At 26.7% G+C, this 10,632-nt stretch overlaps 1 protein-coding gene across 6 annotated transcripts; it reads left to right on the forward strand.

The window, feature by feature from the left end:
• Positions 1 to 222: 222 nt before the first annotated feature.
• On the forward strand, positions 223 to 8,455 carry LOC145971590 (uncharacterized). Of its 6 annotated transcripts, XM_083099444.1 has the most exons (10): positions 234 to 521; positions 1,711 to 1,784; positions 4,279 to 4,483; positions 4,571 to 4,792; positions 4,930 to 5,043; positions 5,117 to 5,206; positions 5,681 to 5,919; positions 6,037 to 6,196; positions 7,549 to 7,666; positions 8,003 to 8,143. In XM_083099444.1, exons 3-9 carry the CDS (start codon positions 4,285 to 4,287, stop codon positions 7,641 to 7,643), a joined length of 1,119 nt encoding a protein of 372 aa, XP_082955570.1. In that variant the 5' UTR covers positions 234 to 521; positions 1,711 to 1,784; positions 4,279 to 4,284; the 3' UTR covers positions 7,644 to 7,666; positions 8,003 to 8,143. The 6 variants fall into 6 exon arrangements, with proteins under 6 accessions (XP_082955572.1, XP_082955569.1, XP_082955571.1 ...); XM_083099443.1 differs by lacking the exon at positions 7,549 to 7,666 and having other exon boundaries at positions 224 to 521; positions 4,933 to 5,043; positions 8,003 to 8,455; XM_083099445.1 differs by lacking the exon at positions 7,549 to 7,666 and having other exon boundaries at positions 231 to 521; positions 5,747 to 5,919; positions 8,003 to 8,455.
• The last annotated feature ends 2,177 nt before the right edge of the window (positions 8,456 to 10,632 follow it).

The raw sequence follows: 10,632 nt of genomic DNA on the forward strand, positions 1-10,632 counted from the left end.
AGTGGACATCCATTTGAAATCCACTTTATATAATTAATTTATGGATGTATACTATACGTCCAATGGATGTTCGTACATGGACTTGTTTTGGATTATTCATTTTTGTTCCAAAAAGGATGAAAATTTACAAATTCTTTATCGTAATTCATCTGTAATATTATAATAAATAATAAGTATTACATGATAATAAGTATTACATAAAATTCATTGTTTGCATTTGTGATCAAAAAATTAACACTAACAATTATTGTGTGTAATGCACGATTCATATTTAGTTCACGAGTTGCATAGCCAATGGTAAAAAAGAAAATAATATTACAAATGGCAGAGCCAATAATATCGATCGTCATCACAGCGCGCGACACGCGCGACACGTTGATCGATGCTCGATTACCGCTATTTCCTGAAAGTGAACGTTTGGATTCCAATCGTGAGATTCAGTGAAGTATTATAATCAATCAGCCGTTTTAACGGCTACAAAATAGAGAGGATACGACTGTACGGATACAAGAATTAAAACTGTAAGTATATGTATAATTGTGTAGTACATGTGTTTTACACGTATTTGTAAAAATTATTTGGGCAATTTTATAACCTAAAAATTTGATATTTTATTGATACATGTATTTCTTGTTATCAAACAAGAATAGAATACAATTAAGTGTACAGTACTATTTATTCATTTGCTTATCGTGATTATAATTTATTTTAAAACAAAGATGTAATTCTGCTTCGATAATATTGATTCTGTTTGAAATAAGTCATCATTGATGGAGAAATATTCACAATGTGCTGTTAGGGTAGATAATTTTATTGACATTTTTTGTTATAGTAATTATGACAAGCTAACAAAATGAATTATATATCTTATATATGTATGCATATTTTAGATTTCTGTGCTGAATCAAAATCATATACATATTCTCATCAGTAAAATATCATACTCTAACAACATATATAATATATTAATGTTATAATTTCCTACTCAACAAATGTAACTGTTATAAACAAGACACATTACATTGCAGTTACATATTATTGAATACGAAATTATAACATTATAATGTTATATGTTACTGTTATATTGTATTTTTATTGAGAATATGTAATTTTGATACAATATATGTAAAAATCTGAAAAATGCTTGATATATATCTAGTATATTATTGATTTTGTTAGCTTATAATTATTACTATTAACAAAAATGTCAATAAAAATGTTTAAAAATATAAATTAATTTCAAAAATGTGGCAGTGTTTAGCTTATGTGAATACATCTCAGCCAACGATGATTTTTGAATAGATTCAATATCAAAGCAGAATTATTTCATAATATATTTATAATATTTTTAAAAGAGATTATAATTACGATAAGCAAATAAATAAATACTGTACACTTAGGAATCTATTCTATATTTTAATGATATGTTGTTGTGTATCATTGCGCAGCTATTATATGATACACAAAATCTGTGCAGTAATGCATAACAACATTGTTAAAAGTTACAGAATAGGCTCCTTAAACTCTATTCTTGCTTGATAAAAAATATGTATTGTCATATAAATAAAATATTAATTTAATTTATTGTTAGCACATAGACTTAAAATATGAAAGTTTAAAATACAAATGCATCATGAACACATTCTTATTTTCTATATTCTTTAGAATAAGTACTTTTAAATATAAATTAAGACATTTTTTATTTTATAGAGTTTTAATTCTGGAGCGCAAGACCACCAGGTTTTGGGAGATTGCACTAGAGACTGTTATACAGAAAATAAAAAGTAAGTATGCCTAAAATTTCTACTAAATATTACAGGCGCGCAAAAGCCTGTACAGATATTTCAATAAATTTAATTAAATCTGATGATTTTGCTCAATTTTTAAATAAAAATAATGATATTAATAAAGAATTTATTACAACACCATGCATTGATGGTCACATTGAATTGGATAATGATTTCACTATTGAGATTGATAACATAGATAATAATATAGATAACAATATAGGTAATATAGATAACAATATAGCAGATAATATAGATAACAATATAGATAACAATATAGATGATATAGAAAATTTTGACTCAGATAATGATGAATCTGATAACAACAATGATTCGAATAATGAAAATACTTTGAATAACGATGAATTAATTAGTAATAAAAATTTCAATAATACAGCTAATGAATCTTCGTTAGCATCTCAATTAGCTACTTGGGCTCTGAAAAATAAAATTACTCATATTGCTCTGAATGAATTATTAGGTATTTTAAAGTCAAAACATAATGATTTGCCTTCGGATGCTCGCGTATTAATGAAAACTCCTAGAAAAATAGCTTTAAAAATTGTTGAACCAGGACATTATTTTCATTTCGGTTTAAATAATTGCGTTCAGAAACTTTTCATTTATAACTTTAAAAAATTTACAACAAGTAGAAGTTTATATAAATATTGATGACTTACCTCTTTTTAAAAGTTCAAATCAACAGTTGTGGCCAATATTATGCAGTTTAGTTGAAAATCGTTGTAAAGTAGGTATTGTAGGCATATATCACGGAGAAACAAAACCAAATGATGCAAATGTATTTCTAAAAGATTTTATCAATGAAGCTATCGATTTATCAACGCATGGTATAACAATAAATGAATCTAACTATCCTTTTAAAATTAAAGGTTTCATATGTGATACGCCTGCTAAGGCGTTTATTAAATTTACTAAAGGTCATACTGGTTATTATTCGTGTACAAAATGTCATATTGAGGGGGATTATATTAATGGTAGAGTTTGTTTTTCGAGTTTAAGAAAATTTCGTGATAGAACCGATTTTGAATTTAGATCAAAAACTCAAGAAGAACATCATGTAAATTTAAAAATTTCAGATCTTGAATTAATTAAAGATTTAAATATGATTAATGATTTTCCTGTAGAGCCAATGCATTTAATTGATCTGGGCGTTACAAGAACTTTAGTACATTTGTGGTGTTTTGGTAAACCACCAACAAAATTTTCTCATACACAAATTTCACAAATTTCTGATTTATTAATAAATCAAGTTAAAAATATTCCATTGGAATTCAATCGTAAACCGAGATCGTTACAAGAAAGTAGAAGGTGGAAGGCAACAGAATTCAGGCAATTTTTACTATACACAGGGCCTGTAGTTTTAAAATCTGTTCTCAGTCATGACATTTATCTCAATTTCATGTGTTTGAATGTTGCTGTAACTATTTTATCATCTCCTCATATTAAACATTTAGATTATGCTAATTCTCTTTTTAATTATTTTGTAAAATCTTTTATCATTTTGTATGGTAAAGACAATTGTACAATTAATATACATAATTTGTTACATGTATATGAGGATGTAAAAAAATTTAGTGTTTTACAAAATTACAGTGCCTACCCCTTCGAAAATCATATGCAAAAAATAAAAGGATATATTCGTAAAAAAGATAAACCGTTACAACAAATAATAAATCGTATACATGAAGAAAACTTCGTGGAATTAAACAAAGAAAATAAATTGAATATCGAACCCGAATTATTAAATAAACATAATAATGGCCCTTTAGATCGAAATTTATATAGAAGTCAGTGGGAAAATATAGTGTTTCCTAATTTTACTTTGAAAATAAAAGAACCAGATAATTGTTGTAGATTAAGCAATGGTGACATCATTTTAATTAAAAATATTGCTAGTATAGACAGTGAAAATGCAGTAATAATAGGAAATAAATATGAATCAATAACAGATTTTTATAATGAACTATGTAAATCTTCTGATTTAGGTATACATTTAGTGGAAAATATTAGTAAGAATCTCCAAAGGTGGAATATTAATGAAATATTGCATAAATGTGTCAGATTACAATTTAAAGATAAATTTGTTGTTTTTCCTTTACTTCACTCTTTATGATCGGATTATGATTTTATTTTTACATATTAAAAAATTTTAATTTAATATTATTTAAGTAATGTCGATTGAATTTTATATTTTATATTTAAGTAATGTTAATTCTATTTATAATATTTTGTAATTAAAATTGACAAATTATTAATAAAATATTAATATTAAATTATGAATATAAAATAATAAAAATATATTAATTATTCTTTTGTGAAATAAATTTTATTGATGGTATGATTCTACATTTATAATATTCGGAATTATTGTGATCTGGAATTATTGGGTCCATCCAGAAGTACGACCGCTCACTTCAAGGTCGTACTTCTGGATGCATCCAGTTATGTACAAATTGTTGAGAATGTGTAGAAAAATATGGCAAAAACGTGGACAATCGTCATTTTCACGGACGAAGATACCGTAGAAGCGGTTCCATCTAGTTGGTTAATTAACAATAAGTGTTATTGGCCATCGCTTCCATTTGATAAAATAACTGCAGCAATTAGAAATCACGAAGAACCAAAAACTTGTTGGCCCTCATATCCTGTTCGGATTCTAAGACATGGAACTTTCGGTAAATATATACTACTTATTATATTTTAATAAAAAAATTATTTATTGTATCTTGTTACGTTATATGTCACTTGTTATTTTGTTTCAGACAATTATTCAATAGCAAAAGAGAAATGTCGTAAAGCAGAATATTCTTCTGATATAAATTCTGATGTCAGCGGTAGATTAGCCGTGTCTAAAAGGAAAATCACAATAAAAACGTATGGCTCCTCATTTGAAGAGAGTAATTTATCGTCGTCAGACGATAATAACAATGACAACCAATTCGCCACTAAATTACCGACTCCTCCACGTATGAAACCAACAAACGGTTTGTATACATTTATCTATCTGATATATTAAAGAAATTTTATAAAAATTTTATAAATAAAATAAAACAGTAGCAATCAATTTATGAATTCAAAAATTTACATTTAAAGTTTGATCCTCAATTGTTTTTTTCTTCAGAAGACAATACTTTTATAAAAACCAAGCCGAAAAAAAAGAGCAATGATGAAGCTACTAATATTAGCACATTGTCAAATACTGAGAAATTTCGAAAGGGCACTTCAAAATCAAATGGTTTTCAAATTATTTTTATAATATATTTTCATAATAATTAACTGTGTCTAAAATATAAAATTATAATGTGTAGATTTTGATAATAACGAAGATTTGAATAGCAATGACCGGCCATTTATGAATGAATGCAAATGTTGTCCATTACATTTACAATACAATTGCGGTATGTATAGAGGATATCACTTAATTTGTACCCACTATTTACACAGTGATATTCCTCATGGAAAATCTTGTCAAAAAGTTCTGAACCATTTTTTTCTATAACATAATAAAGGAATAATTATTGAGTAAAATATAACCAAACAGCGCTGAGGTTTAGTTTAATGCGCGTCAATGAACCGCGGGTCTAATAGTGTGCGGCTCACTAACACACGCCAGGCTAAAGCTCGGCGCTATTTAACTATACTTTACTCAATAATTATTTCTTTATTGTTTTATAGAAAAAAAGGTTCAGAACTTTTTGACAAGGTTTTCCATAAGGAATATTACTATGTAAATAGTGGGCGCGAATTAAGTGACACCCGCCTGTATATTTAATCTACAGTTTATATATATTTTTTGTTAAACTTATTATCGAATTTACGTACTACGCGCGCGCATATGTTCAATAATTTATTAATAAATTCCATTTTTCTAGAGAAATATTTCAAAGAGATTATTCGTCAACAAAATATACTAAAAGCAAATATGTGGCAATACACAGATGCACTCCAGGAATTAACTACATCTATTAATAATCTCGCTGCAAATAATAATGTGAATCAAGTACAAGAAGAAATCTCCTTTTTGCAAATGTTTGATTTTCCTGCACGAACTGAAGAAGATTTAGCTCGTGTTGAGGAATATCTAAATTTAGAAAAAAATTTTAACGTTGCGGTAATTTTTTATAATATCTATTATTTTCAAATACATGCTATATTTTTTTACATTATATTACAATATTATTAGTTAAAAGTTTTAATTAATATATTATTCTTATTTTGAATTTTGCAGATGAATGAACTTTCAAAGATTGGTGGATATTCCATATATAATTTTATACAAAGAGCTTTACAGTTGGTAATAACAAATGATCTTGCAGCTACTTACAGCTGGTTAGGAAGGCGGGCAAAGAAAACATTTAATAAACTAAAAATAGCCGATTTAATAATTGGTAAATAGTTTATTAGATTATCTTTAACTTAACTTATTTAAAATCACTGTTTTAGATTGAAGATTATTGTTGAATCAATTGTAACTGACTTTTTTGTTAGTTATTTTCATTGTTGGTATTATAACTAAATATATTGTGTATTATTTGATATATACACTATAGCAGCGGTTCTTAACCTGGGGTTCGCGAACCTCTGGCGGTCCGCGATGTCCTCACAGGGGATCCGCAAAAGCTCGAAAAAATAGCGGAAAAAACACAAAGTTTACGAACTTATGTGTAATCCTCGTTGGAAAAGTAATGCAAAAACAATTACATGAAGTATATGAACCGTTTATCTCAGGCGTATATGTGCGTTTGGTCGAGCGGCACTTGGTTGCGCGCACACGGACGCATGACATAAGCCGTCCTTGATTGTGTGAGTCTGTGAGTCGCGTGTCATTTTTTTCTTGCATTACTCTTTCTGTATATGAGTAAATTTTAGCAGTAAAGACTAAAAGAAATACATGTAATAAAAATATTTTAATTCGGACAATTACAAAATAGAAAATAGATAACATTTTTAAATGTCCTAATAATTTTAATTATTGCGTTTAGACAAATAATTGGTTTATGCTGTTTTTCAACTTTAAATTAAGGTAAATGCGGATTCTTCCAGATTTTTTTTTCTAAAATGAAAATTTCTGAAAATTTATTTTCAAGAAACTTAATTTTACATTACTTAATACTTGGGAGGCTGCATGAAAATAATGTGATAAGAAGGGGTCCGCATCGTAAAAAAGGTTAAGAACCGCTGTACTATAATATATATATATATATATATATATATATATCAAATTATACTTTGTATATTTAATTATATTTAGTTATAATATTTATAATTATATATGTAGTTATAACACTATTAAATTCCATTAGAGAGTTAATAATATATACAGAGTATATCATTTTTTTAATATACACAGCAAAATATCTCTTAAACAATATATTTTAGAGAAAAATATTTCAGACAAAAGTTGTAGGATTTCGAAGGAGAAAGAAGTTGTTAAGAAGGCGTTAATAATCTATTTACATAAAAAAACAAGATAATTTTATTAAAAAAAAGACTTTCAAATAACTTAGAAACTCACCCTTTAGGAAAAAATTAATAGCACTAACTTTCTTCTTCGAAATTTTACAACTTTTGTCTGAAATATTTTTATACATTGTTCAAGAGATATTTGCTGTGTAAGTTAAAATGGAACATCTTGCATATCAAATTATACTTTGTATATTTAGATATATTTTGAACTTAGTGCAGAATTTTCTGCGCTTTTATAATTATTAAATATTTTTAATTTAAATTATTATATAAGTCCGTAGTGAACCGCGTGATTTCGATGATTCATTACTGAACAATTTCATCGACTCACTTCCTTTTTTTGACTTGCTGCTCATCAATGTCAAATAACCAAAACGAAATTTCATCAGTTGGTAAGAAATTAAAGAGTTTCTATGTATCATTAAAAGAAAAAGATTTTGTTTAATCTTTAAACACTGTTAGAAATATCACGTTTCTTACTAATAACTTATTTAAAAATTAAATTTGCATTAATTATAATAATATCAAGGAATAAAAATCATACTATGAGAGACTAGACTGATCAAAACGTCAAGATAATTATCAAATAAAATAAAAAAATAAATATTAAAAAATATATAATAAATAAATATAAATAAAAATATATAACAAATAAAACAAATAATTTAGATAAATATATTATCTATGTACAATTTTCTAATTGTTAATTTGTTTTTAACATATTACAGGTTCTACTAAAAAGAGTATTCCAAACTCCACCAATAAAGATTGCGAAGAAGCGATTCAAAAATGGTTAAGAAGAGCAAAGGAACGCAGCAATAATAAGAATAAAAACCAAGGAGAAAATAACAACAATTAATTTTTTAATTTAATTATTATTGTAATATTATTATTCTTTTCAATTTTTATATATTGCTGTTCTTTCCAATTTAATATTTTTTTCTTTTAGTTTATATACTTTATAGTTTACACACACACATACACGTATATATATTAGTTTATGCATTTAGTTTATAAATTTGTTTAGTTTATGAGTTTTAGTTTATAGATATTTTGATAATAAAATATTGTGATATGCAATATGTAAAACAATGTGATATATGATACTTGTAAAGTTGAAAGTATATATAAGTACCATTGTGATAAAATGTTGATATGCAAAATATATATGAATTAATACATGTGATAGTGTAAAACATATAAAGTGTAATAATGTTTATTGGCGGATATTGATTCGTTTTTTGAGGTAAAAGGAGAATAAATTATTGCATATAATAAAATGTAATAATAATTTTCACCTTTTTATCTCAGGAAACAGAGATCAGTGTTTGCCAGTGTACATACAGAATAACAATATAAATCAAAAATAAATATTCTTCCAGTTTTCTATACAATTATTATTAATTATTACCAATTATTTAATTATTTATGAATTATACATGCGTAATAATTGTCCGAAGTATGTCCAGTTAAGATTCGAATTTCGTCCATAAAAGATCCAAAATTCATCCATTTGGTCCATAATTCGTTCATTTAAGATCCAAAATTTGTTCATTAGATCCATAGTTCGTCCATTTCAGGTCCATAGTTTGTCCATAGTTTGTCCAGTAAAGACGTCTTATGGATGTCCATTGGAGTTGCAAACGGACATACAATGGACGTCCTATAGACATCTACTGTATTCGATATGGACATACAATGGATGTACACTATGTCCAGCATGTACGTTCGTCGTACGTACATAGGACGTACTTGTGCTTATTGGGTCTTAATATCTATAATATCTTTAATATCTTTTAATTATAATATCTTTATTATAATTAATATATATTAATTATAATAAAATTAATTATAATATCTCTAAGCAAATTATATATATATATATATATATATATATATATATATAATTTGCTTAGAGATATTATATATGCATATATATATATATATATATATATGCATATATAATATCTCTAAGCAAATTATATTAAAAAAGAAGTGATATAATTCTTAAAAACTTAACTTTTAAAAAAAAAGGTAAAAAAGGGCGCCTGTCTTCCCACATACATACATCCCTATCTTTTCTGGAGGCTTGCTACGGCTCTATTTAGGGTCCATCTGCCACTGTTATTGGCACAGTAAGGATATTATTATTTATTAGAGAGATCTTGAGGGATGTCCAGAAAAGATAGGGATGTATGTGAGAGGAGGTCAGACGTGTCTATACGCCCATTTGGTGAATAAGCGACAGAATCCATCCGTGGCAACGGCATCGACGCATATCCTGTGAAGAGAGCATTCACACATTTTTCAGTCCAACGAATAATTGCTAGAAAACAATATTTGTGGATTAGAAAAATATGTGAGGTACAAGTGGGAGAGTTGGATCGGGAATCGAACCCGAGTCTTTCGCTTTCCAGGCAACTGCTCTAGACCACTGAGTTATCCAGATCTCACATCTAATGCTGCTTTTTAACACAGTAATATGCGACTCCAGAGCGATGTTGATATCTTGCTCAATGGATGCAATGCCGATTGCCACGGAGGATCCTTGATAGATCGCTCGCTGACCTAATGGGCGTATAGACACGTCTGACCTCCTCCCATATACATCTCTAGCTTTTCTGGACCACGCATCAATTGTATCCAATTATAATTATATCAATATACGTATATATATGTATATGTATATGTGTATTTTCTTAATATAAGCAAATTATATATAAATATATATATATATATATATATATATATATATATATATATAGATTAATTATATATATAAAATATTATATATATATATATATATATATATATATATATATATATATATATATATATAATTATATATAAAAAATATATAATATAATAATAATTTTATTATATATATATATACAGGGTGACCCATTTTAACTTAGGCAGCCAAATAACTCGAAAAATAAGCAAGATAGAGAAAAATGTTTTAGACAAAAGTTGTATGGTTTCGAGGGGGCCATAAGATGGTATCATTGGTTTGACCTTGAAGAGTCATTTGAAGGTCACGTGAAGGTCACTTCAATTTTTTTAAATGGAACATCCTATATATTTTTGTACATTCTTGTAGCTCATCTCGAGAGCTTTCCAAAACACTATAATTAAGTACATTTTCGTTAAGTACTTTTTGAGTTATGAGGCTTGAAATAATTTCTTAATTTTACATAAACCGTAAAATATCTTGTAAAATATTCATTTTTCGATTACCTTACCTTAATAGTTTTATGTACAAAATAATGAGAGGAATCAATTGGTGTAAAGAAAACACATAGTTGTTTCGAAGAAAAAATATGTAATTTGCAATTAACAATTCCATATTTTTTCTTAA

The sequence above is a fragment of the Camponotus vicinus genome, unplaced genomic scaffold (assembly GCF_025532165.1).
Source record: "Camponotus vicinus isolate PSW18456_S1 unplaced genomic scaffold, iyCamVici1.0 SCAF_5, whole genome shotgun sequence".
In the NCBI taxonomy this organism is placed as follows: domain Eukaryota; kingdom Metazoa; phylum Arthropoda; class Insecta; order Hymenoptera; family Formicidae; genus Camponotus; species Camponotus vicinus.